Raw genomic sequence first — 26,993 nt, forward strand, 5'->3', positions numbered from 1 at the left:
AAAAAAAAAAAAAAAAAAAAAAAAAAAAAAAAAGGAAAAAAAAAGTGGGGGAGATGAGTTGGCACAAAATGATGGGTTGGGTGAACAAATCTAGAAAGGAGTTAGCTGAGTTCATCATTCATCTAATCATTATCTCATTAATTAAAACAGAATAATCATATTTTATTATATTATATTATATTATATTGTTTCTTAATTAAGTTGGTTTTCCGCACCCCTGCAATCTTCTCATCAATCAAATTCAACCCAACATTTCCCAATGTCGTTGACTTTGACTTTTTGTCAAAAAAAAAAAAAAAATTATTTTATTAATATAAGTAATTACTTAACTATGGCTTTCCTAGGTTAAGCCGTAAACATTAAAATTTCGAGTTTGTTGAACTGGTGACATGAACAATCTAAATAGAGTTTACAACCTAATTCAACCTTATATTTCGTGTTGGGTTGGGTTGGGTTGAGTTGGGTTGGTCTGTCTAGCTGTTTTTTTTATTAAATTTTACTAATCTACTTTACATATTAAATTAATAACTAAAATTTTATAAAATTCAAATGTCAAACGTTCACAAATCACTGTTCATCTTTTACATAGGTTGCATAGATTAAATATTTGTAACATTCATAGTAATCTTAAAACTATTACACGGTATGATTGAGTTGAGTTTGTTTGTAACTTTATTTTTAAACCTCAAAAGATTGAACTCGACCCAAACTAAACTGAAAAAATAAAAATCAGACTTAACCCATGTTAAGTTTGAGTTGGATAGTTTGAATTAGTTGGGTTTTCAGATCGTATCGATATCCATAAATCGAATATGTAATTAATCATTATATCATGGTAAGACATCGTTATTTAATTTAAAGGTATAAAACTTTCAACGTGTATTGTGATGTCACACATTGGTTGGGGAGGAGAATAAAACACTATTTGTAAGGGTGTGTTAACCTTTCCCTAGTAGACACGTTTTAAAGCCTTGAGGGGAAGCTCAAAAGCGAAAGCCCAAAGAGGACAATATCTGTTAGCAGTAGATCTAGGCTGTTACAAATGATATTAGAGCCAGACACCAGACGATGTGTCAATGAGGGATAATATCTGCTAGCGGTAGATCTGAGCTGTTACAAATGGTATTAGAGCCAGACACAGAATGATGTACCAGCCTTCTCGCTGTTCCCCAAAGGGGATGGGTAGACACGAGGCGGTATGCCAGTAATAACGCTGACCCTGAAGGGGGTGAATTGTGATGACTCATATTAGTTGGAGAGGAGAACAAAACATCGAGTGTGGAAAGCAAAGCAGACAAGTTTTAAAGCCTTAAGAGGAAGCCCATAAAGGAAAGCACAAATAAGACAATATCTGCTAGTGAAGGATCAAGCCGTTACAATAAAGGAAATAATCCCACACAAGGACCCACAAAGCATATCCAAAAACACAAATAAAACTAGTCAAATTCATGTCTTAACCACTTCCAATTTTAGTTAGTCAAAAACTTCAACAAATTTCATTAAAATTTTACAATTTAAAATAAATAATTTCAGTATTAATTAATTTAAATTTGAAAAGTAGTCTATTAAAGTTTTAATTTTTTGTTATCTTAATCTTTATTAATAATTAAAATTTTAAACCAAAAAAGATAACGAACATGCTTAAAAAATAAAACCATAAATAATTGAGGGATTAAGATTAATTAAGATTAATTGAGATTAATTAAGATTAATTGAGATTAATTAAGATGAAGAATCACAAAAAGGTCTCTGACATAAAATCGTCTCAATATTCCTCTAATTATATAAACTTGATATTTCCCTAAAATTTCAGTGATTCTTACCTTCTTCCTTGTGCAGACATTGGCTATGGCTTCCTATGATTCACTCATCATGGCGGCACTGGAACCGGCACCGGCGACGGTGACGGCAATGGCAAGTTCTGGTTCGTTATTGTCGTTCTGCTTCTTCATTGTGTTCTTGTTGTTGTGCATCCAGACTTTGAGGACTTGCCGTTTCACTCCGACTTCGCTACAGAATCTCTCCACTTCTTCTTCGTCTTGCTTTTGAATCCTCCATCCGATCTTCTCTGCGAATTCGAGCATCCGATCCTTTTGATCCTGTGTGAACTTCGTACGGAAGCGCTTTTTCGACAAGGTGTAGGAAGACGGCGGCATGACCTCGGCATTTGATTGGAAGACGTTCAAATCCTCGCTGGAAGAATCGGTTCCGCCACCACCGGCGTAGGCGACGTTCATCGGAGCGATGATCGGAGCGGTAGGACTGGAATGGAGATTCAACGCCATGGAGAATTTATGGTGTCCGTGGAGAGCGGAAGGAGACGGTAATGGCGCAGGAAGCTGGAGATGAGGTAACATTAATCCTCTTCTGTAATTAGCACCGATACTTAATTGATTCTCGCCGTCAATTTCTTTCCTGTGGAAGTTTCGATGACATTCACAGGCGGCACATTTCAAAGCCTCTAGGGTTCCGTCTTCACCACTAGGCATAAACTCCCCGCATCCGTCGTATATATTCCCCCCAACGCTCGCCGCGTGATTCTTCAAACACTCCCGATATCTAACTCCAGTCCCCGCTCCTCTCACCTTGGATCTACCTCCGCCTCCACCACCACAACCACCACCACCACCACCGCCGCCGCCGCTAACATCCTCTCCAGCAACAAGATCAGCGTCGAGATTCTCTGGTTGGATATGATGATGAGAACCATTATGAACCGACTCGATTCTCCTGTCCACAACTCCAGACGACGTTTCCCCAAAAATATGCGCATATCCGACTCCACCGCCAGAAGCAGCAGGCATCATTACTTCCTTTTCCTGCTCTCTCATATCCATGAATTTCAAAACCTCAACCACAAGAGAGATGAACAAACAGCAGAGAGATCTCAAAACAAAGCACGGATTTCAAACAGTTTGAGGTACGCAAATTAATTAATTCCTTCCTTGCATGCTCTTTTTTGCTCTATTTGTTCCTCAGAAATCCCCCACGAAATTAGATAGAGATAGGAAGAGCTAGGCATAGGAGTAAAGGAGCGGGAGAAAGGTAGCGTTGCGCATTTGAAAAAAAAAACGAAGTCAGATTCAGAAACCAGATTGGTTTCATCAGCACCATGAACTAGAGAGAGAGGAAGAGAGAGATTAGGGTTTGTGAAGAAGAGAGAGAGAGAAGGGTTAAAGAGGGATTTAATTATTTTATTTATTTATTAAAAAAAAAAAAAAAAATTGCCTCAAGGGATCCAACAGGCCAGCTACATAAGCAACAAGAGACAGGTTGGTTGCTTAAGGAGAAGCCGGGGGGGGGGGGGGGGGGGAAGNAATGGTAATTAAAGAGAGAAAAAGAAGCGACAAGGTCATGTTCATCCCTCTCCCACGGCCTGCCATAATGGGACCCACACCCCGCCCCACCACACCCTATCATTATTGCTGTGCCAATTTTTACAGCGGGGTAAAAGTGGTAAAAGTGAAAAGTAATAAGAGGGGGGGTGAAACAGTAGTGGGGTTGTCGCGTTGCTTTCTCTCTCAGAGTGTGTGTAGAATTTGGTACAGAAGAGAGAGAGAGAGAAGGGGGGAAGAGAGAGGAATTCTGAAACGTCTGCAACACCACGCTTGCCCCAAGCAATGTCTTTACCTTTCTGTGATGCAATCGATGCCTTTCATTTGTCTCTCTTTCCACGTCTTTCCTTTCAACCAATCCCAATTCTTCATTAATTTTCTTTTTTACTTCATACAATCATTAATAATAAATACATGTTTATCAATTATTACTAAATTATGTTTATTTTGACAATTATTTTAAATATTCATCGCGCCACTACAACTACTCGATTTAAATTTTTGAGTCCGACTTAATTAATGTTTGAAAGTGTTCAAATGCTTAACCATTTATATTAGATGCAAAACTGAATGTTTAGCTCCATTATACTAGACTTTATTCTAAACCCTAAACCCTAAACCCTAAACCAATTTATTGGAATTATTGGACTTTTGTTTTAATTTTTACTTTGGACATGCGCACACATAGGGATACTAGTCTCCAGAGTTGTGTTTATTGGGCTTTGTTCGTTCGAGTTGGGAAGGCTTAGGCCCAATTTTCTTTAAGATGGGCCCATAAACGATGTCGGGCTATTTTCAATGGGCCTTTTTTTTATTTTTTTTTATTTATTTTGTGTTTCGTGTGTAGTGAGTATCTATCCGTCTGTTTGTATTTGGGAATTTGTATTTGGGAATTGGGACCATAATGTATTTTGCTGTCACGAGATGAATGAAAAAAAAAAAAAAAAAAGGTGAAATTTAGCCTTGGGGGCCTTTCTCGCTGGGCGAGTGCATCCGATTCGAAAGTCCCCAAAGCGCATCCGATTCGAAAGTCCCCAAAAAAGTTTAGGCTTAAGAACAATGATGATAGTTTAGTTGTCTCTTTTTGATGCTGAAAAGACCACTGGAGGCATCTATAAAAAAAATTCCGTCCTCTTTGCATTCAAGACGTTCCGTCAATCTGTTGTTCATCGATAGACGAAACTCTCTCTTTATCATCTTGTGCGGACGTTTTTCATTCTTCACCCGGTCCAACGTAGCGTTTCAAAAGTCAAAGTCCAAATTCCAATTAAAAAATACATAGATAATTTAATCTCTCCATTTTCGTTAGTTGAACATGACCATTTTCGTAAGTTGAACACGACTCTCCATATGATGTTGTCCACTTTGAGCAAACTCATGGCTTTGTGACTTTGTTTTGGGCTTCCTCAAAATGTCTTATGCCAATGAAGATAATATTCTTTTATTATAAACCTAGGATCAATTTCTTAAATTAGCCACGAAACTTTCATCCAACAAAACTAATTAAACTCAATTAGTGACAAACTTGAGTTACTAATCTTCCTCGTCTAATTAAACAACCCGATCACACGAATCATTGGAATCTCCCGACCAGACCAACCACGATTTTGAACTGACATGTCTGAAATTTTTGTAAGGATGCAGCTTAAAAACGTGGCTGTAAATTCAAATCCACAGTCCAAAGCTCGAGGAACAATATTTTATAACGCAAGCTGTACCACAACAACATCAGATTGGACCCAAATCGCCAAATTGCCAATCAGTGACCACGATGATGCTGAAAAGGTATGGCCCAGAAGGACAAGTCCACTAATTTTTATACATATTATACGTATTTGATGTATGAATTTCGTTGAATCTGGAAGAGTACTTGGGATTATCTTACTCTGGAAAGTTATGTATGCATAATCCACCATTTCTTCTGTGTCTATATAATTGTTATTGATTGTGGCATTTCGTCGAACAGATCGCGCGCCAGGTTGGAGTTCTGATTACGACGGAGCTGTTGATCTTTGTCAAAAGGGTTCGGGAGGATGAGTTTCAGAGACGATAGTGAAGATGGGAGAGACCTCAGGAAGCCATTTCTGCACACGGGGAGTTGGTATCGAATGGGTTCGAGACAGTCCAGTCTTATGGGTTCGTCTCAGGCAATTCATGACAACTCCATCTCTGTACTTGCCTGTGTTCTCATCGTTGCTTTGGGTCCTATCCAGTTTGGCTTCACGGTAACTTCCTGTTCTATCCTGTTTTCAAATCTTTGGGAGAATTTGGATTAGATTCTATTGGATTGGAAAGGTATTGGTTCATTTCCGTTGAAACCTTTAGACTAGTTGGGATTTGGTTGTTGGATGGAGGAAACTAGAAAGAACTAGTAAGATTCTGATACCAAACTTGTAACACCACACATCGACAGCTCAATTCACAGGAGTTACCACTGATATAAACCATTTACTTCGAAAACTGATAGTAAAACCTAAACATTTTCATACATATCAAGTAAAACACATGAAATGGATTATCTATAGTCTCTAGCCTACTGGATTCGTCCTCGGTTGACCTGCATCATCTATATCTAGAAAGAAAAGTAAAAAAAATCTTACTAAATTAGAAAGAACTAGAAAGAACTAGAAGATAAGATAGAGAAGAGCATATGAAATGCAACTGGTTCTGTTGATTGTTCTAAGCTAGATTTCTGCTTGTTGGTAACTCTGGAATCCAATTGTGTTGAACAAGCATTCAGAATGAGTATTGACTTTGCAGGGAGGGTATTCATCACCGACCCAATTCGCAATTACTCGGGACCTTGGGCTTACTGTCTCGGAGGTTTGTCTGGTTTGTTCTTTTTTCTACCTTTGTGAACTACAATGGTGGCTGACCTGATTCATGAAACAGTATTCTCTATTTGGTTCTTTAAGCAATGTTGGTGCTATGGTTGGGGCTATAACCAGCGGTCAGTTGGCTGAGTATATCGGGCGAAAAGGGGTAACACGGGTTTTATTGATTCTTGCATCGATTCGTCTTGCTGAAGCTTTTCTTCTGTTTAGGTGACTAATCTGACTCTAATGTGCTTGATTTCAGGCCTTGATGATTGCTGCAATTCCCAATATTATAGGGTGGCTTACCATATCATTTGCAAAGGTTAGTATGAAAGAGATTCATTTGGTTTCAAACACTCTTCATATGGCAGCATAGACTCATATATAACCAATTTTGATTGTTTATGTAGGATTCTTCTTTCCTCTACATGGGGAGGTTGCTGGAAGGGTTTGGCGTGGGGATAATCTCTTATACGGTATGACTTTAGTTTCGGCTCGGTTTTCTTGGGTTATGTGTTTTTACTGAAGGGACTCTCACCTTTTCCTTTAGGTGCCAGTTTATATAGCTGAGATAGCCCCCCAAAACTTGAGAGGAAGTCTTGGTTCAGTAAATCAGGTTGGATACATTTGGTATTTGTACCATGAATTGTCTTGGAATTGGTAGTAATTTTGATTCTAATCATCTCTCAACTCAGCTACTTTCACTTTTGTCGTGTAGCTGTCTGTTACTTTGGGGATAATGCTGTCTTATTTGCTGGGACTATTTGTACCATGGAGAATACTTGCAGTTTTGGGTGAGTTATCTAGAAGGATTTGTGTTAGTACTCATTGTCAGCTGTTAATCAGTGATATCTCTCCTCTTTTAGACAGACAAGTAGTGCTGGTCTATTCTCTCATCGTATATTATTCTTCGGTAAACAAGATCGTTCACTAAAAGTATTCTCTTTTTCTAAAAAAAAGACATGCTCTAAATTCTTGTCTTTGATAAGACAAGAATTCTCTCAGCGTATATCTTTTTTTAAAAAAAAAAGATAAACAAGGATTATGTCAATCAATTTATATGTGCCTTTTGTCCGTCCTATACTTGCCTGCTTAGCTTTCTTAGCTAACATTTTCGGTTTCTCCCAAACCAAGAGGTCCTGCTTATCCATATCCTTAATAAGACAAGAATTCTCTTGGCGTATATTTTACCAGTCATGTTTTCCTCTTTAACATCAAAAATTACAAAATTTAATTGACTAAACATCACCACACATTTCTTTTGCAGGAGTTTTGCCTTGTACAATACTGATACCTGGATTGTTTTTCATCCCAGAATCTCCAAGATGGCTGGTAAAATCCTGACATCAACATCTTCAACTTGATAAAGCTAATTTTTAGTTCTTTCAGCTTTTTATATAGTTTTCGATCAACCTTTAGGCAAAGATGGGGATGACAGAAGAATTTGAAACATCTTTGCAAGTTCTTCGTGGCTTTGATACTGATATTACTGTTGAAGTAAATGAAATCAAGGTATACACATAATAAATTCAATGAATTGGGTTTTCCCAAGTCCTGTTTCTTCATGAAGAACCATGAGAAGTATGTCTATCTCTAACTATGTCACTTCATCAAGTCAAATAACTTTTTCCTACTTACATTATGCAGAGGGCTGTAGCTTCAGCCAACAGAAAAAGAACTATTAGATTTGCAGATCTGAAGCAGAAAAGATACTGGCTCCCTTTGTCGGTACTGGGCGGAGATTTTGAAGATTCTGTATACGTATATTTCATTTTAAGCCTACGATTCAGGAACTTATTTTTCCAGCTCTCTCATGTTATGCAGATTGGTATAGGCTTACTTATTCTGCAGCAACTAAGTGGAATTAATGGTGTTCTATTCTATTCAAGTACCATCTTTGCATCTGCCGGTAAGTAAACATTTCTGGCCTGCATTATGATAATACAGGGACCAATTAAAAAAATCTCATTCATGGTTCAATTGAGTCCACATTAGCTTGAGAGAGAAACGAAATATTCCTTATAAAAGTGTGGAAACCTACCTAATAGACGCGTTTTAAATACTGTGAGGCTAACGGCAATACGTAATGAGCCAAAGCGAACAACATCTGCTAGCAGTGGTCTTAGGCCGGTACAAATGATATCGGTGTCAGACACCTAGCGATATGCCAGCGAGGATGCTGGCTCCAAGGGAATGGATTGCAAGATCCAATATCGGTTGGAGAGGAGAACGAAACATTCCTTATAATTGTATGGAAACTTCTTCCTAGTAGACGCATTTTAAAATTGTGAGGCTAACGACATTACGTAATGGACCAAAGCGGACAATATCTGTTACCGGTGGGCTTTGGGGGTATAAGCTGCCCTTGTTTCCTCTATTTTCTAGTGTAATTTCGGTTAGCGGTGGGCTTGGGGGGTATAAGCTGCCCTTGCTTCCTCTATTTTCTAGTGTAATTTCTGTTAGCAGTGGGCTTAGGGGTATAAACTGCCCTTGTTTCCTCTATTTTCTAGTGTAATTATGATTACCTTCCATATTGATAGGAACCATAACTAAGAATGGAAATCAAGAAAAATAGAAGCGAAAATACGTTGTACTACCGAAGACAATTAAAGGGTACTAAACATTCGAGAGTCTTAGTTCTGTCCTAAACCATCTCAAAATTTGCCTGCTGAACCCCCTCCGACCTACTACTCTATATATAACCCTAGCTAATGACAAGTATGTCTTCCTAATATCATCTCCTTTGTAAACAGGAATTACCTCCAGTAATGCAGCTACATTTGGCCTTGGCGCTGTTCAGGTACAATCTATTATTGTTGTGCTTGCTCAGTTACTGATTTTCTCCATCTGGACTCTGCTCATCAGCAATGACTTGCATGTTTTTTAGGTTGTTGCCACAGCAGTTACAACATGGGTAATTGACAGAGCTGGACGTCGTCTTCTACTTATTGTGAGTTTCATGTTAGTGTTCCTATTTCTTGTAACTAGTCAACTTCGTTGTTAATTCTCTTTTACTTTTTCGTTTCAGATCTCGTCTGTTGGAATGACACTTAGCCTTCTAATCGTTGCTGTGGCATTCTTTGTGAAGGTCAACTAGTTCTTTTTTTGTTTCTTCCATAGCCTCAAGATCTTAGTGAAATGTATCTAAGCTTTTCTATGTTTCAATATCGATATCAGGACGCAGTCTCTGAGGATTCCAGTTTGTATAGTATATCGGGAATCGTGACAGTCGTGGGGGTTGTGGTATGTCCAAGTTTACACATCATTTAAAACTAGTTGTTAAAGCTTGATCCTGTAAATGAATAGGAGCAATGTTTCTGCAGGCCATGGTTGTTACTTTCTCTCTCGGTGTTGGAGCAATTCCATGGATCATAATGTCTGAGGTATGCCCATCATAGCTACTTTTGTTTAAATAAAAAGAGAAGAAAAACTGTGATGTCCCATCTTAGTTGGGGAGGAGAACAAATCACCCTTTATAAGGGTGTGGAAACCTTCCCCTAGGAGATGCGTTTTAAAGCCTTGAGGGAAGCCCGTAAGGGAAAGCCCAAAGAGGACAATATCTGCTAGCGGTGGATCTAGGTCATTACAAATGGTATCAGAGCCAGACACCAGACAATGTGCCAGCCTTCTTGTTGTTCCCCAAAAGGGGTAGACACGAAACAGTGTGCCGCTCATTACAATATCTGCTAGCGGTGGATCTAGGTCATTACAAATGGTACCAGAGCCAGACACCAGACAATGTGCCAGCCTTCTTGTTGTTCCCCAAAAGGGGTAGACACGAAACAGTGTGCCGGTAAGGACGCTGGGCCCCAAAAGGGGGTGGATATGGGGGCGGTCCGACATCAATTGGAGGAAGGAAAGAGTGCCAATGAGGACACTGCCCTCAAAGGGGGGTGGATAAGAAACCAGACGATGTGTCAGCCTTCTCGCTGTTCCCCGAAGGGGGGTAGACACAAGGCGGTGTGCCAGATTAATTCGACTTGACAGGAGGGAGAGTACGGTCTTTATTATTATTATCAACAAACTTTCTTCGAGTATTCTTCAATCTATCTTTTCCTCTCCTGTAAAGATCTCCCCAGCTTCTTATCTTGCTTGTAGAGGCATTAAGCTCCCGGACCCCATTTCTTTCTTTAACTCAGTCTTGAAAAGAAGAACCTTTGACTCTAATAGAGGGGCAGTCGGAGCTCTCCCAAAAAGCCTGTTAATCGCTTCAGACACTCGAAACTGGAAGGATAAAAAACCCACCCGGTGGAAGTCGAATGAATCTCCCTGATTGAATGAATTTACTCTCTCCCCTGGGCCGGAGCAATGAACCTATTCGAAGCGGCTCATTTCCCTGGAAGAAAAACTATTGCTCTTCAGAGAACTTCAGGGGCTTTTCCTTTCAAATGACACCCACTTTGTTCTCAACAGTTCTAACCCCCTGGGGGAGGCTCTGTCAGTCATTACCTTCGAGATACTTCGGCAACTTTTTAGGAGTTGGTTTTGCCTTGAGGGAGAAGTCTTTTATGATATGACATAATAATTAATCTTTTACATCGTTGAAAGACTCTTCAAATGAAAGAAAGATCAGCTCATTCACCTTCTCGATATGTATCAGAGATCACTTGATTTAAGAATTTTCAGTCTGGAGGGGGGTGGATTGTGATGTCCCACATTGGTTGGGGAGGAGAACAAATCACCCTTTATAAGGGTATGGAAACCTTCCCCTAGGAGACACGTTTTAAAGCCTTGAGGGAAGCCCGAAAGGGAAAGTCCAAAGAGAACAATATCTGCTAGCCGTGGATGTGGGTGGTTACAAAAACATTGTTCTTGTTTCCTTTCATCATTCTTCTCCTATTTTACTGTAAAACAGCCTAGAATTAGTGAGGTTGTTGGAGGGGTTTGTAAAGCGATGGCCATTTAGAACATAGAGAAAGTTTGTGATACAAGTTAAAGCTAATCTGTAGTATTATTGGTGGTGGGGTGCAGATTCTTCCTGTGAATATCAAGGGGCTTGCTGGTAGTATAGCAACATTAGCCAACTGGTTTAGCGCGTGGGGGGTCACAATGTCTGCAAACCTGCTCTTAGAATGGAGCAGTGGAGGTATGTTTACTCTATTAAGCTATGACGCCATAGGAGTTTTTATATTAAAATTCTGCATCTAAAACTTGCACACGAGTTTAGAAGTCGTGTTAACTAACTATGAACATAGCTCACCAATCATAAGGAAAAAAGTACATGCTAATTACCATTGAGGTTATCATTTTCTTCTCCGTTCATCCATTCATTTATGTTTAAACTAACTAAGATCTCACATATTATAAGTTAGATAGTATCTATGAATATCATCTGAGGACACCATGGGGTTTGACAGGAACATTCACAATCTATTTGGTGGTGACTTGTTTCATGGTGCTATTTGTTACTCTGTGGGTCCCTGAGACCAAAGGCAGAACTCTTGAAGAAATTCAGATATCCTTCAGATGAAGAAACCCCTTCTTTTCCTTTCATTTATTGGGTTAGGAAGAGGACATTTTGTGAACAATCAGACCTCTCTCTCTATCTCTTTCATTTATTCCCCGTCTTCTCTTTGGCTTTTCTCGTTCCAAATTTTTGCAACACCTTTCTGTTGCACCTCTCTTTGGCCAATAATTTTGTTTATAAAATTTCATTACATTGAAATTTATTTCATGTATCCTACGAGAGTGTTTATGAATTTGGAATGTTCGTGAGTTGGGTTGGGTTGAACTTAGTCATTTGTTTTTTTACCCCATTCAATTCTTCTGGGTGGGTCAAGTAAGGCTTTTTGGGTCGTTTATAAAAGAAAATTTAATTATTGATTTGGACATTCCCATGATTTCTTCCCACGACTTTAGCATACTTTTTATTTTTCACAATTTTACAATTTTAGCATAGATTTTTTCTTGACCTGATTTTTTTTTTCAGGATTTTATTAGCATTTCAGTTCTATTCGTCTCAATATTTGGCCACCCATTTTCAACATTTCACAAAAACTAATTCTCAATTATTATATGCAACGTAAGATAATAAACATACAATGAATGAAGATAAGAGGTCAATATTTAAGATAACATGCACATGCATATATAGAACATATCAAACATGTCTTGTCGCCTAGTTCGATAAATTGAAATAAGAAAGTAAAGTAAAAATGAAAAACACTTAGTATATATATATATATATATACTAAGTAAATAAAGAAATATATGTAAAATATCTTCCCACTCCTTCCCTATTCCCTAAATTAAATGACATCTCATTTCAAGTTAAAAAAAAAAAAACCGGTTATTGCAAAAAAAAAAAAAAAAAACTTGTGAGATTTCTATAAAAATAACTAACATATACACTTCCATTTATAAGTTCATGTACAAGTAGATAAATTAGACCTCTAACCTCCATTGGACAAAATTCAAAAATTTATATCAAGAGCTAACTTAAACATAATTAATACATAATCTTGACGAAGAAGTCAAAAATTTGAATCTCCGAATATTGAACTCAATATAAGTACTTGTACCCATCTTATATCAACATTTAACCTCAATTAATTATATTTGAGTTAACAAAACAAAAAAAGGAAAAAAAAAAAAAAAAAAAAAACTAAGCCCAAGAAATAGAATATATAACTTATAGTTATTAAAAAAAGTTAACTAAATTAGAAAAGATATAAAAGAAACTAAGGAGGCAAAGATATTAAGTCATATCTAAAAAGGATATCCCCATAACCCACCCAATCAATACACTGTCATCAGCCAACATAACCAAAAATATCTACCTATGCGGACCAAACGGGCCTCAAAGGAATGGAGTATCAAAGGCCACGTGCTGCTTAGGAATCAGAAAAACATTTGCCATGTAAATGAATAAAAACAAAGGTACCTGGTATTATAGAAATAGCAAAGCAATTTCAGTACCCAAGTTGTGAGCCACTCATATCTGTTCGTCTTTTTCAGTGGAGCCCCTTTTCCTTTTTTCCTCTGATGAAAGACAATCCAATAGAATTCACAATAGAGAGATAAAGAGAGAGCAAAATTACGAGATTTAACGTATTCTCGTGGAACTTGATGTACTCACCCTCCCTTTTTCTTTAATTGATGAGTTTTTTTCTGAAGCATTGGTTGTGTGTGGTTCTCTTTCCTTATCCCATTCCTTACAATCCTTCTATTTTTTTTTCTCGCACCCTTTTTTTTTTCCTACAAAAACAGAATGCATTATCTGCTTTCCTAGTTCATATCAATTCTAACAGTCAGTTTTTAATATAGAATCATGACTGAAAAAGAAAATGGCTTGGCTGACGACCCAGGGTGGTTTGAGCTAAAGTTTCCGGATCTGTTGTCGGCCGATAGTGTACGTGAAGTCCATGCTAGAATTGTGGCAGAATGGGATTACCTCCAACGTTCGGCGTGTCAAATGGCAGCAGGAAGAGCGCTTTGGAAGCATGTGATTCACGATCCACTAGCAGATTTACTTGCTGGAGAGGCCTGCCTGAGAAACCTGCATGAGAAGATAAAGAAAGATCGAAGCAACAATGCAAGAGAGATGTCTGGAGTGATTCTTGCTGTTCGTACCCTCTGGTTTGATTCAAAGATTGAAGGTGCTCTGACATCCTTCAATGGCAGAGATTCACAAGTCGTTCTCCTTGGTGCAGGTTGGTATTTCAACTCCCAGACACTTGTGCATTTAGTTAACATTCAAGGATAAGAAGATAGAAAAATTGCACAAATAATAACCTCTTTTTTCTTATCTAGCATAACGAGTTCCAATCAGGGTAGTTACTAGGCATGTTAGAACTGCAAAATAAGAACAGCAGTGAAATTAGATCTTACACATTGATATCTAAGATAAAGAAATGTACACACTCCCCTTTTTCCTTTTTCTGTACGTGGGGTAGGAGTGGGAGGAGGGGGATAAAACACTAGGACCGGATCCATGCCTATGAGGCCATCGAAACTGTCTGCTTAATCAAAGAGAATTACTTGCTTGCATCTGAAACATTTGAGATTAAGGGAGAAGACGTATATTAAACTTCAATTTAAGTTTGGTTTGTCACTTAAACAAGTTCAAATAATAGGGACCTCTATTATAATGAAGGAATGGATACGAGGGCTTACAGATTAAGTTGCTTGAAGGAAAGTGATGTTTTTGAAGTTGATTTCCCTGAATTGCTGCAAGCGAAAGCCAATCTTATAAAGATAGCAATAGAATCTCCCTACGAGCACCACCATCATCAACAAATAGCCAAATCGTTAAACAGAGTAGCAGCTGATATCAGAAGTAGTGACTGGCTTGAAAAGCTTCAATCAGCTGGTTTTGCACCAGAGAAGAATACAGTGTGGGTTCTAGAAGGGTTACTCTACTATTTTACCCACTCCCAGGCGATGCAAGTATTGGAGACAATAGCTGACAAATGCAACATAACCCACACAGTCCTCTTAGCAGATTTTATGAACAAACCCTCAACCACCCTTTCAAATTCTGTTTTCCATTTCTACTGTGATTGGCCTGATCATCTACTCCCATCCCTTGGATTTTCCAGCACTAAACTATCACAGATTGGAGACCCAGATGCTCACTTTGGGCTTATGCACGATCCATTAAATCTCTTCAATAAAATCCGCAGTTTACCAAGGTCATTGCAGACTCACCCTGATGATGGAAAACCTTGCTGCCGCTTGTATTTGGTGCAGGCTTCTGGTTCGCCTCTACTACCACCAATCGAATAAAGACAATCTGCAAGTAACATGAACACCTCTGAGTGAGTAGGTTGGATGGATGTGAGATACCACATCTACCTGCTACATGCTTCATTAAAACTACTCCATGGAGAGAATGTCATATTATATTACTCAAGGTCTCTACACCATACCATATCAGAGGTGTAGGCATACACATGTATTCGAATATATATCCGTAAATTATGCATTTAGAATACAGACAACTATTGGACCTAAATTGTGTTTCGTGAATGAGGTATATTATTCCAAGCATGCCCGAATAATGTTCAATCTTCTGCATGTGAAAAGAAATCGCCTATACAAACATCTTTCCTGAAAAGGGGTTCACCAAATCAATGGCAAAGGCCTAGGGTCTTTGTTTTCAATCAAGGAAGAAGCATATTTCACAATCAATTGAAATGTACAGACTTGTGGGATTCAAAAGTTGAGCCGAAAGTGCTAAATTCAAGCTAAAATATTGGAAGAAGGTTTGAACATCTTTCATCTTGGTACAATGCGAATTAAGTATATACTATACATTATATTTGGATTCTATGAGTAGCGACATGGGATGCTGAAATACAAGTTTGGATTGTAGATTATGTTTTGATAATGCTCGGTTTACAAACACAGGATGTTCAAAATGAATGCATTTCTATACATTTCATACATCAATGAAACTGTTCCATATACAAGAAGAAAAAAAACAACACAGAAAGAAATATGAGCAATATTAGGAAGATAGAACCTCGACTCCAGTGCTTGCTGGAAATTGAACAAAGGAATTCCTGTCGTTCAAAACGCAATGCCTTGCAACAGACTTCAGCATTCTTCGAACAGTCTCCATATCCTTGTTCGAGTAATCGAACGCATTGGTGGCAACTTGCTTGAAATTGAACAAAGGAATTCATGTCCTTCAAAATGCAATGCCTTCCAACAGACATGAGCATTCTTTGAACATTCTCCATATCCTTGTTCGAATAATCGAATGCATTGGCTGCAACTTGCTTCAAATTGAACAAAGGAATTCCTGTCGATCAAAATGCAATGCCTTGCAACAGACTTCAGCATTCTTCGAACATTCTCCATATCCTTGTTCGAATAATAGAACGCATTGGCTGCAACTTGCTTGAAATTGAACAAAGTAATTCCTGTCGTTCAAAATGCAATGCCTTGCAACAGACATGAGCATTCTTCGAACATTCTCCATATCCTTGTTCGAATAATCGAACGCATTGGCTGCAACTTGCTTGAAATTGAACAAAGGAATTCCTGTCGTTCAAAACGCAATGCCTTGCAACAGTCATGAGTATTCTTCGAACATTCTCCATATCCTTGTTTGAATAATCGAACGCATTGGCTGCAACTTGCTTGAAATTGAACAAAGGAATTCCTGTCGTTCAAAACGCAATGCCTTGCAACAGACATGAGTATTCTTCGAACATTCTCCATATCCTTGTTTGAATAATCGAACGCATTGGCTGCAACTTGCTTGAAATTGAACAAAGGAATTCCTGTCGATCAAAACGCAATGCCTTGCAACAGACATGAGTATTCTTCGAACATTCTCCATATCCTTGTTTGAATAATCGAACGCATTGGCTGCAACTTGCTTGAAATTGAACAAAGGAATTCCTGTCGTTCAAAACGCAATGCCTTGCAACAGACATGAGCATTCTTCGAACATTCTCCATATCCTTGTTCGAATAATCGAACGCATTGGCTGCAACTTGCTTGAAATTGAACAAAGGAATTCCTGTCGTTCAAAACGCAATGCCTTGCAACAGACATGAGCATTCTTCGAACATTCTCCATCTCCATGTTCGAATAATCGAACGCATTAGCTGAAACCGGAAATGACGCAAGTAAATACCGAACGNTTGAATAATCGAACGCATTGGCTGCAACTTGCTTGAAATTGAACAAAGGAATTCCTGTCGATCAAAACGCAATGCCTTGCAACAGACATGAGTATTCTTCGAACATTCTCCATATCCTTGTTTGAATAATCGAACGCATTGGCTGCAACTTGACATGAGTATTCTTCGAACATTCTCCATATCCTTGTTTGAATAATCGAACGCATTGGCTGCAACTTCCTTGAAATTGAACAAAGGAATTCCTGTCATTCAAAACGCAATGCCTTACAACAGACATGAGCATTCTTCGAACATTCTCCATCTCCATGTTCGAATAATCGAACGCATTAGCTGAAACCGGAAATGACGCAAGTAAATACCGAACGAAGAGATGGAAAAAGAAAAAAGAGACAGTGAGAAACATACAAAGGAAAAGTAGAACGGCGCGAAGGCTATCTCTGGAGGCATCAATTGGCGCCAAGAGGAACGTGGATGCCTTCTTCTATTGCTCCTTCAAGCAATCCTTCGTTCCTGCTTCAAACAAATCGATAAACTAGGGTTTCAACAAGAAAATAAAGAACAAAAGGACAAACAAACCAATCAACAAAACAATGTTGCGTAGCGTGCTTACAAATGCCGAGATTCAAAGCAGCGGCGGGAGCAGGTAGAAACAGAGACGGCATCGCAGAGAGAAATGAGATCATAGTGAGGCCTCTACGAGATGTTGCGATCGGGAACTGACGGCGCTGCAATTGGCTTTCTTGGAATGGATCATTGTTCTGATCGTGAGACGGCGGTTGGAACCGAGATAATGCGGAGTCCGATCGTTGTCGTGGCTGAAGAACGGGGATACTTTTATGCTTGGCCCAGATTTTTTTTTACTTATTATTATTTTTTAAATAATAAATAAATAACAAATTAGACGATAAAATTAGATAAGTGTTTAATTATTAAGATATTTTAAACTAATTAAAATGAATTATTAAATAATATGTTTTTATCATTTTTAATCTTGAAATAAAAATAATCATCAATCAAATAATTTTAAATTTATTTTATTACTATTTTATCTCAAGGAACCTTTTTTTATTTAACAAAATTTCAATATTAAAAAAAAAGAATAACTACACAGAATAAAATTAGTATTCTCAAATGTAAAATTAAATATAGAAATATATTATTCTCGAGCATATTTGTAAATATCCCTTAAAAAAAATTGAGAGTTTCTATTCTCTTATTAAAGTGTCTGTTTTATACAAGAAATTGACGGACGATAATGGATAAAATTTTATAATTTTTTTAATTTAGCTTAAAGTTTATAGAATTTAATATGAAAATAATTTAAGACTCAAACTGATCAATTATTATTAAATTATGTTAATTTTAACAAAATAATTAATTAATAAGTTATAATATCTATATGTTTACTTCTAATTAATTAAAATGAGTTAAATTAATTAGTTGATCGACCGTTTTCATTCTATATTGACGTTTTTTTTTAATTTTTAAATTGATAACATAAATTTAAAATTTTATTGAAAATATATGAACTAAATTTTATAAAATTGATATTTTAATAATAAAAAATTATTTATGTTAGTTTCATCCCCTTTTTAACGTTATAATTAAACACAATAAATAAATAAATAATCAGTCATTAGTTAAATTTTTTTCTTCTAAATTTAATTTTAATAAAACAACTAAAATACTTCCAAAACTCATTATCATAAAAATTAATAAATTTGTCGAATTTAAAGGTAAAAATTGATTTTTTAATTCGAATTTTTATTATTATCATTTTTTTAAAAAATAAAGTAATAAGGCTTTATTTAAATTGACTTTTTTTTTCCAAAAAAAAAATAATTTTTAAAAAATGGAAACATCAATTATTTAACAGCCAAATATCGATGATGTTTACCCGCCAGATTTACGCATTGTGACAGTTTTCCGGTTGAATCTCCGCCTTCTATTGTTCAACTTCTTCATCGGCGGAGCCGATCGCCGCCGTCCCATCAAACAGCAATCGTCATCCACAATCTCTCTCTTCTTTCTCTCTCTTAGCTAGTTCCCACGTGGCACGAATCCACCATTCCTTTTCGATGACGCTTCAAATTCCCCTACCGGAACCATCAAACGAAGCACGAGCCCTCCGCCCTAATTCCGGTGGAAAGGGAATGGAAAATTAGGGCTCCGATTCATTTTCCCCAAACATTTCTGATGAATTTATTCTCTGCGAATCGAACATCCATTTGTATTGGGAATTTGGATTTTGATCCAACTTCTCAAAGCCCAACTCCTATTTCTACACCTGTCCCGTCCATTTCGGAATCTGATTCATTCTTTTTCATTCCCCCCCAAATGCTTATTTAAATGCGCCATGCGAATTCCCAGGAAACAGCTATCCTTTTGCCTCTCCTTGTTTTCGCTCGAGTTCTCATACCCTGTATCCCCTCGAAACTTTCTTGGAGTTCCCAAAGGGATTCATACCCGAAGTAAGTTGGTTTTCATCTTCTTGTTCTTATTTTCTTTCCAATATTGAGCTTAACTGGCTTACTTGTTGCTGGGTTGTAAGTATGTGGTGCATTTATAAGTCTGGCGTAATGGTTTTTTTTATATTTTAATTTCTATATTCTCTTTGTAGTTAACGTTTCAGTATAGCTTTTGGGGATTTAGCACCATTCTTCTTCACGTTTCTTACTTGGTATGCCCCTGAGTGTTATGTGTGTATCAATATGTATATAGCTGTTTCTTGGAGCAATATTCAAAGAAATGAAAATTTGGTTGAGTACTTACAGAATCTAAAAGGGTTTTTTTGTTTGTTTGAGAGAGTGGAATCTTGGGTGTCGTTTGGAGCTGGAATTTCTTGTTTGAACATAAAAGATGAGCTTGTGAACCAAATTTACTTACCTCTCCATTAGATATAGATTGATAAAGAGAGAATCCTGACAGTGGATATAGTGATCAATCGTAGAGAGAATTGATTGTAACGGCCCAAGCCCACTACTAACAAATATTGTCCTCTTTGGGTTTTCCCTTCCGGGCTTCCCCTCAAGGTTTTAAAACGTGTCTACTACGGAGAGGTTTCCACACCCTTATAAAGAATGTTTGTTTCCCTCTCTAACCGATGTGGGATCTCACAATCCACCCCTTTCGGGGCCGTTACATTGATAGCTCGCATTCGTGTACTTTGATGAGAAATTAGTTAGGTAGCACCCAAATTGCTAGAAAATATTTGTGTATACGAAGAAATATTAACGCTATGTTCAAGAACAAGTTACATAAATTTCTAGGGGACAAGATAGTAATCTTGAATATTTGTCTTTGAGTTCAATTATGGGTTTGTCTCTGTACATGGATCTATGTTTTGATATTTTGTTGGTTTTATATTAAATCGAGGAGCAACTCTCAATTTCAAGCTCACTGTGTCTCTCTGTAAACTACCACGGCAGGATTAAATCGGTTGCGTGCTATTGGTGCCATGGGTGAGAATCTAGGGACTGTCATGAAGGACAAGAGAACGCATTCTCTGGATGTCACCCACAGTGAGGATGTCCAGCAACCATGCATATGGTCATCATCAGTAGAATGCAATATTGACATAGGAAAGCAGATCTTTTGCAATAGATCTTTGAATATGAAAAATATTGTGGCCGTGGGGTTCGACATGGATTACACGTTGGCACAATACAAGCCAGAAACTTTCGAGTCCCTTGCATATGAAGGCACAATAAGAAAGCTGGTTTATGATTTGGCGTATTCCGAAGAGGTTTGTTTTTTTTTTAGATTAAAGCTTTTTTTTAAAATACGAGACACGTAGCAATGTTTTGTTCGTTGGTTAAGAATATTGACCTTATGCAGTTGCTGAATTGGTCATTTGATTGGAAATACATGGTCAGAGGTTTGGTTCTTGACAAAAGGAGAGGCAACATATTGAAGGTAGCTCTTTTGGCTTTTACTTATTTTCAATTGAAATGAAATGGCTGAACTGATTTAATTAATGGTTCTGTACAGATGGATAGGCACAAGTATGTCAAAGTGGCCTATCATGGTTTCAAAGAGTTGTCCAAGGATGATAAAGTTGAGACCTACGGAAGTACTCTAGTACGGGATTCGTTTGATGAACCCGACTATGCTCTCATTGATACCCTTTTTTCACTAGCTGAAGCTTACTTGTTTGCTCAACTGGTTGACTTTAAGGACAATAATCCAGACAAAGTTCCAGAGGATGTCGAGTAAGAATCCATTTGGCTTTGGCATACTTTTTAAGATTTTACATCCTTAGCTGCCCCTAAATTTATTTTTTTGGTCGCTTTCTTTGATGAATGATAAGATTTTGGGTTTTGATAAATCTAATCAGTAAACACATGTTTGGATTTACAAACACACAGACAAATATTGTTTTAGTGCAACGTTGAAGACAATAAATACAGTATAAAACGGATAAAGCTGGAAGTTTCGAGTATCGGATTAGATCATGCAACACGGACCTTTAATCTAATATTTTATTTTGTGAAAATGTTAATGCCCCTCGTAACAGCCCAAGCCCACCACTAGCAGATATTGTTCTCTTTGGGTTTTCCCTTTCGGGCTTCCCCTCAAGGTTTTAAAACGCACCTCTTAAGGAGAGGTTTCCACATCTTTATAAGGAATGCTTCGTTCCCCTCTCTATGTGGGATCTCACAATCCACCCTCCTTGGGGGGTCAGCGTCCTCGTTGGTACACTGTCTGGTGACTGGCTCTGATACCATTTGTAACTCCCCAAGCTCACCGCTAGTAGATACTGTCATCTTTGGGTTTTACCTTTCGGGCTTTCCCTCAAGGTTTTAAAATGCGTCTCTCAGGGAGAGGTCTCTACATCCTTATAAGGAATGCTTCGTTCTCCTCTCCAACCCATGTGGAATCTCACAAAAATAGTAGTCTAGTTTCTATTATTGTTTACATTTCTGGTTTAGGTGTCTATCACGAAGCATGGATCTAATACATTTAAATCAAATCTATAGTTTTGTGAAAATATTAATGTCACCACAAAATTGTAGCTTAAAATATCTATTTTTTCTCATTTTGTTCTTCCAGTTATGCTCGAATGTATAAAGATGTTAGAGCTGCAGTAGATTTGTGTCACCGCGACGGAACCTTAAAGCAAATGGTTGCAACGGATCCCAAAAGGTGAGGATGGAAAGTTGAATCTTGTAATGATATGTTCTTCGGCGCGACCAAATCTTTCTCGAATCCTTCATTCACTTAACTTCTTTTCTTCCTCCACTTTTGGGCATGGCCTTCTTAGGTTTATCAATATGGATACCTCAATTGTACCCATGCTTAAAATGCTCAGAGATTCTGGCCGTTCTACTTTCTTGGTGACTAACAGGTATATTAGTTTCATATTGTTACTTTTGTTATGCCATATATAGTTCATAAGGGCTAATAGAATGGTCCATTTTTATTGCAGCTTATGGGACTATACGAACGTTGTGATGAACTTTCTTTGTACTTCTTCTGCACCAGATGGTGATCAGAAGTGCAATTTAGATTGGCTTCAGTATTTTGATGTCGTCATTACTGGCAGGTTATCTTTTAACATCCTAATCTAGAATCATCTATGCCCCTGGTTAATTAGTTCAATTCGAACACGTTACCGGAATTTTGTTCTTGGTTCCTGTTTCTCGATTCGTGCTTCATTTGAAAATAGTAGCTATATGATTTATTGTTTAGGTGTCTTTTTCTGCTTGATAGTCTTAGCATCGACAACAAAACAGTACCTGTAGGCTGTTTTTCTGCTTGATAGTCTTAGCATGGACAACAAAACAATACCTGTAGGCGCTGTTGTCTCAATCCCTTGGCTCTGTTTTCTGAAAAAATCTGTACAAACAGTGCTAAACCAGGCTTTTTCCATGAGGACAACCGTGCTAATCTATTTGGGGTCGACCGGAAGTCAGGAATGCTACTTAATACTGATAATGGCTCGCCTTTGCCTCAGGTTAGCTTTGTAAAATTCGGTATCGTCAAATGAACTTTGCTTATGGTTTTCATTTAACGCCTTAATTCATCGATGAAGGTGGGAAACACTTCAGAAGCATCTTCACCGACGAAGGTAGATAAATCTTGCAAAGTTTTTCAGGTATGGGACTGAATCTTCCGTCAGAGCTGGATCCTTCCCTCTTTTTACCCATTATTCCCAACATTTTGTTTTTACCTTTGGCACATGTTCTTCCAGGGAGGCAATGTCATGCATCTGCATAAACTTCTTCAAATTGAATCAAGTTCACAGGTGAACTCTTCCTTTATCTAGTTCAAGGGAAAACTATGATAGTTTGCATAAGAAGTCAAGCATATAAGCATTTCCAATCTTATTCTCCAATGTTCAACTTCAGCATTGTTTTGGATGGGTTTATTGGGAATGCATTTGGTAAGATCCCACATCGGTTGGAGAGGGAACGAAGCATTCCTTATAAGAGTGTGGAAACCTCTTCCTAGTGGGTGCGTTTTAAAACATTGAAGGGAAGCTTGGAAGAGAAAGTCTAAAGAGAACAATATCTACTAAGAGTGGACTTGGGCTGTTACAAATGGTATAAGAGTCAATCACCGGACAGTGCGAGGCACTGATCGGATTAGAGCTAGACCCTCTCCATAGTAAACGCGTTTGAAAACCTTGAGAGGAAGCCCAAAAGGGAAAGCTCAAAGAGGATAATATTTGCTAGTGGTAGACTTGGGCTGTTACAAATGGTATAAGAGCCAGTCACCGGGCGGTGTGCTAGCAAGGATGCTTGCCCCTCAAGGGGGGATGGATTGTGAGACCCCACATCGGTTTGAGAGGGGAACGAAGCATTTCTTATAAAGGTGTGGAAACCTCTCCCTAGTGGATGCATTTTAAAACCTTGAGGGGAAACCTGGAAGGGAAAACCTAAAGAGGACAGTATCTATTGACGGTGGACTTGGGTTGTTACACATTTATTGTGTAACAAGGCGACTATTTCGTTTAGTAGGCATTTTTATGCTTAATCTCGGTACTTGCCCTCAATTACTCTTGCCCCTTTTCTGTTTTTGTTTCTTTCAAGGTTCTCTATGTTGGGGATCACATCTATGGAGATATATTACGAAGCAAAAAGGCTCTCGGTATACCAGCCACATTTCGTCCCCCGTTTGTTTCTCCATTGTTCGTTGCTCCATTGTTCGTCTAGTTCTGTTAACTTTGTATACTGCTTGGTGATTTGGCAGGATGGAGGACTATGCTTGTTGTTCCAGAGCTCGAAAGGGAGGTCGAGCTCTTATGGGAGTTGAGGAAGACACGCAAGGTTTTCAACTAGAGAAAACGTGCAATAGATCAACTCGTACGAATCCCTTGTTTTTCGCCATGTAATATTCTTTTACTTCAACCTTGTGCAGCAACTTCAGCTATTAAGAAATGATCGGGATGCCGTCGAAGACAAAATACATCATTTGAAGTGGTCTCTCAAGTACTTTTCTGAACTTCTCTCATCATTCTGTTCTAGTCTTCTCCGTCCTTGCCCCGCCCGCTCCACCTTGCCCTTAAAAGTTCAAAACAGGTTGTACGTTTTCACCGAGATTGAAGTAACGACTTTCGACGCAGGTTTGAAGACGTCAAGGCTGATGAAAAGGAGAGACTATCTGCTGAACTACATCAGTTAGAGGTGATGCTCATTATCATCAGCTCAACCAACATCTGAAAATGGTGTAGCTCATGTAAATGAAGGCTTTGCTTGTTTTGTTTTACAGAGTGAACAAGAACGAGTGCGGCTGAGTCATCAAGACGCCCTACGGGACTGTCACCGACAGGTACGGTACAAGACGTGTTACGTGATGCATGTATTGTATTGTGTTAAAATTTGGCAAGGAACTTGGGCTTCATTCCTTCTAAAAATATGGCAGTTTCATGGGGTTTGGGGACAGCTTATGAAGACTGGATATCAAAACTCTAGGTTTGCTCATCAAGTAGAGAGATTTGCATGTCTTTACAGCAGCCAAGTGAGCAACTTGAGCCTTTATTCCCCAGCTAAATACTACAGGCCAAATGAAGATTTTATGCCCCATGAATTTGGTATCATCCCTCTATGAACATGGTTGATTGATTACATAGTTGTACTTTCACCATTTTAATTTTAATACAAGTTTAGCTTCCAAGCACTTAAGGCTGCTCACCAGGTCTACCGTCGTCAACTATCGATAACTATTGATAAATCTTGACTTCAGTCGAGGATTATAAATGGCTAGTAAGTGGCCGTATGGCTAGGGTTGAGATTTTCAAACATATGCAAACATGAATCATGTGGTTCATTCCTAATGGGACCTAAAACCATGGTTTTGGATTCATGTGATTTACCTATGCTCGGGATGTATATCAATTTCATACTCACAGTTCTATGTGCATCACTTTTATGCATAGAACCTATCCAACTCTTAATGATTTAGTACTTTATGGATCTTGTCGGTTGACATCAATTTCATATATAAGTAGTATTAATTTCATGCGTATTGATCCCACATGTCAATGCTGTATTATTAAGTGGGACCTTGTGAGTCATATCAGTTTTGAAACATGAATGCATCATTGTAACCTCTTTGCATAAATTTTTTTTATAATATGTATGACTAGTGTCACGGTTGTACTTTTTCAACTGTGCGACATCGTGATCACGAAACACTCATGATAAGCTTTAAGGAGGACTCAAGTTCCATTCACATTTTCTGTCCGGCTTTGTGGCTTTGTCGGACTTTAAGCGAGGTTTTTCTTTATCAATCTAACGCTTGTATGGAATCCAAGCTTGTTCGGCCACACGTCGCCGCGTGTGCATGTTTAATCGTGTGCAACACAACGTCGCATCTCACTGTCAATTCAGTTTCTAACAACACGACTCATGCATTGTGATGTTCATCCCATGTCTTGGGACACATTGGCCATAATGGCTTGCTCAGACATATCCATTGGGGATTGACCCATGTGTCGATCATCTCATCAGGACATTTTGAACATTCATCTATCAAGATTCTCTCAAGCATTGGACTCTCTCATGTCCGTGCTAAACTATTTATAGCATATGTTCCAGATAGCAGGTGTATAATCCAACGTTCAATGCATGGGTTAAGACATAATATTGACATACTCATGTCGTATAAGATACGACGGTTTTCGTCCATATATTAACAGTGAGAATTTTTTTGAACTTTTTTTTATGAAGGTAAATAACATTAATGCTACTCCTAAAATTTCATAGGTATTTTTTAAGAGTATTTTTATTAGTTTAACCTAAATAAATATTACATCTATTTTCATCTCGAAGCTTTTAAGAGACGTTGCCGAGAATATATTTTGAATCACTTTATAAAATCAACACACTTTCTATATATCTTTTTATATGGAATCAACCCAACTTGAGTGAGTCTATTTTCATTGGCTAATGATTATTTTGAGTACGGTATGATTTTCGAACGCTAGTTTAGCTCAACTAGTTTAGATATAAATTTTCGACCAACACGTTAAAAGTTTAAATACTCCACTTTATATATATTCATAATATATATTATTTTAAAATAACGTTTGAAATACTAATAATATATAGAGAAAAATATGAGAAGGAGCGTTATAAATAGTACGATTTATATAAACGTCGAACGAGATTTGAAATTTTAGAATTTTTTCAACCATTGATTTCAACGAGCTAGAGATATCTTTGTCGATAAAAGACTGAGTTAATTTTGAAGCAAAAAGGATCGGAATGAATAAAAGAAAAGGAAAAGGAACCCGTTGAAAGGCATAGCCAATAGAGAGACTTGACCCACATCTTCAACTTGTGATTGATATCAATGTTATATTATTCTTGATTTTTCGTAAATATTTCAAAATTTATTAAAATATTAGACAGAAAGTCAACAGAAAAGTGACTGAGACGCTTGTCTGAATTAAATTATGAATTTTCGTCTACAATTCTCACATACTTCAAACTGTTCGGAAAAAATGATTATAGTATCGGACTAACACTTTTAATGGTAATTTTAAATTTTAAAATATAATAATAATAATAATAAATAAATAAATAGAGTATATTTTAGAAAGAATATTTTTTAAAAAATGGATTGAAAAGGAATTTGAAAAACAAAAAAATAAAGAGGAGAAATTCTCATCCCAACGAACGTGGAAGGATAAGGATTCCAAAATATACACTTTCGATCAACGTGAGTATAGCTCAATTAATTAGATTTATTTTTAAAATTATCTTAAAACACGAGATAAAAGTCCTATCCCGACATGA

At 37.6% G+C, this 26,993-nt stretch overlaps 4 protein-coding genes and 2 long non-coding RNA genes across 9 annotated transcripts; 3 read left to right on the forward strand and 3 right to left on the reverse strand.

The window, feature by feature from the left end:
* Positions 1 to 1,692: 1,692 nt before the first annotated feature.
* LOC111496271 (zinc-finger homeodomain protein 2-like) lies at positions 1,693 to 3,552 on the reverse strand. Its single transcript, XM_023146659.1, has one exon. The coding sequence runs from the start codon at positions 2,835 to 2,837 to the stop codon at positions 1,857 to 1,859; it is 981 nt and encodes a 326-aa protein (XP_023002427.1). The 5' UTR covers positions 2,838 to 3,552; the 3' UTR covers positions 1,693 to 1,856.
* A 1,464-nt stretch (positions 3,553 to 5,016) lies between these two features.
* LOC111496196 (sugar transporter ERD6-like 6) lies at positions 5,017 to 11,880 on the forward strand. 3 transcript variants are annotated; one of them, XM_023146555.1, is made up of 19 exons: positions 5,017 to 5,120; positions 5,302 to 5,560; positions 6,096 to 6,158; positions 6,228 to 6,317; positions 6,414 to 6,473; positions 6,562 to 6,627; positions 6,702 to 6,767; positions 6,870 to 6,945; positions 7,419 to 7,483; positions 7,571 to 7,663; positions 7,799 to 7,879; positions 7,976 to 8,060; positions 8,905 to 8,951; positions 9,039 to 9,101; positions 9,180 to 9,239; positions 9,329 to 9,394; positions 9,475 to 9,534; positions 11,123 to 11,237; positions 11,509 to 11,880. In XM_023146555.1, the coding sequence occupies exons 2-19, from the start codon at positions 5,369 to 5,371 to the stop codon at positions 11,619 to 11,621; spliced, it is 1,461 nt and encodes a 486-aa protein (XP_023002323.1). In that variant the 5' UTR covers positions 5,017 to 5,120; positions 5,302 to 5,368; the 3' UTR covers positions 11,622 to 11,880. The 3 variants fall into 3 exon arrangements, with proteins under 3 accessions (XP_023002323.1, XP_023002324.1, XP_023002322.1); XM_023146556.1 differs by lacking the exon at positions 5,017 to 5,120 and adding an exon at positions 5,192 to 5,229; XM_023146554.1 differs by lacking the exon at positions 5,017 to 5,120 and having other exon boundaries at positions 5,248 to 5,560.
* On the reverse strand, positions 5,555 to 13,308 carry LOC111496385. The gene is made up of 3 exons (XR_002720444.1): positions 13,230 to 13,308; positions 13,035 to 13,132; positions 5,555 to 5,907 (listed from the first exon to the last, which is right to left on the reverse strand). It is a non-coding gene; the product is annotated as an uncharacterized LOC111496385 (long non-coding RNA).
* Positions 13,248 to 15,139, forward strand: LOC111496264 (putative S-adenosyl-L-methionine-dependent methyltransferase MAB_0213c). Its single transcript, XM_023146647.1, has 2 exons — positions 13,248 to 13,803; positions 14,247 to 15,139. Exons 1-2 carry the CDS (start codon positions 13,422 to 13,424, stop codon positions 14,876 to 14,878), a joined length of 1,014 nt encoding a protein of 337 aa, XP_023002415.1. The 5' UTR covers positions 13,248 to 13,421; the 3' UTR covers positions 14,879 to 15,139.
* Positions 14,800 to 18,775, reverse strand: LOC111496382. The gene is made up of 5 exons (XR_002720441.1): positions 18,647 to 18,775; positions 17,326 to 17,564; positions 17,155 to 17,262; positions 15,618 to 15,866; positions 14,800 to 14,885 (listed from the first exon to the last, which is right to left on the reverse strand). It is a non-coding gene; the product is annotated as an uncharacterized LOC111496382 (long non-coding RNA).
* Positions 18,673 to 25,268, forward strand: LOC111496172 (5'-nucleotidase domain-containing protein 4-like). Of its 2 annotated transcripts, XM_023146518.1 has the most exons (17): positions 19,137 to 19,220; positions 19,370 to 19,429; positions 20,178 to 20,494; positions 20,587 to 20,664; positions 20,740 to 20,960; positions 21,802 to 21,894; positions 22,013 to 22,096; positions 22,178 to 22,294; positions 22,600 to 22,705; positions 22,784 to 22,846; positions 22,943 to 22,996; positions 23,784 to 23,841; positions 23,944 to 24,020; positions 24,112 to 24,182; positions 24,317 to 24,377; positions 24,463 to 24,522; positions 24,616 to 25,268. In XM_023146518.1, the coding sequence occupies exons 3-17, from the start codon at positions 20,207 to 20,209 to the stop codon at positions 24,799 to 24,801; spliced, it is 1,617 nt and encodes a 538-aa protein (XP_023002286.1). In that variant the 5' UTR covers positions 19,137 to 19,220; positions 19,370 to 19,429; positions 20,178 to 20,206; the 3' UTR covers positions 24,802 to 25,268. The 2 variants fall into 2 exon arrangements, with proteins under 2 accessions (XP_023002285.1, XP_023002286.1); XM_023146517.1 differs by lacking the exon at positions 19,370 to 19,429 and having other exon boundaries at positions 18,673 to 19,220.
* Positions 25,269 to 26,993: the final 1,725 nt, after the last annotated feature.

Source organism: Cucurbita maxima, unplaced genomic scaffold, assembly GCF_002738345.1.
Source record: "Cucurbita maxima cultivar Rimu unplaced genomic scaffold, Cmax_1.0 Cma_Scf00022, whole genome shotgun sequence".
Lineage (NCBI taxonomy): Eukaryota > Viridiplantae > Streptophyta > Magnoliopsida > Cucurbitales > Cucurbitaceae > Cucurbita > Cucurbita maxima.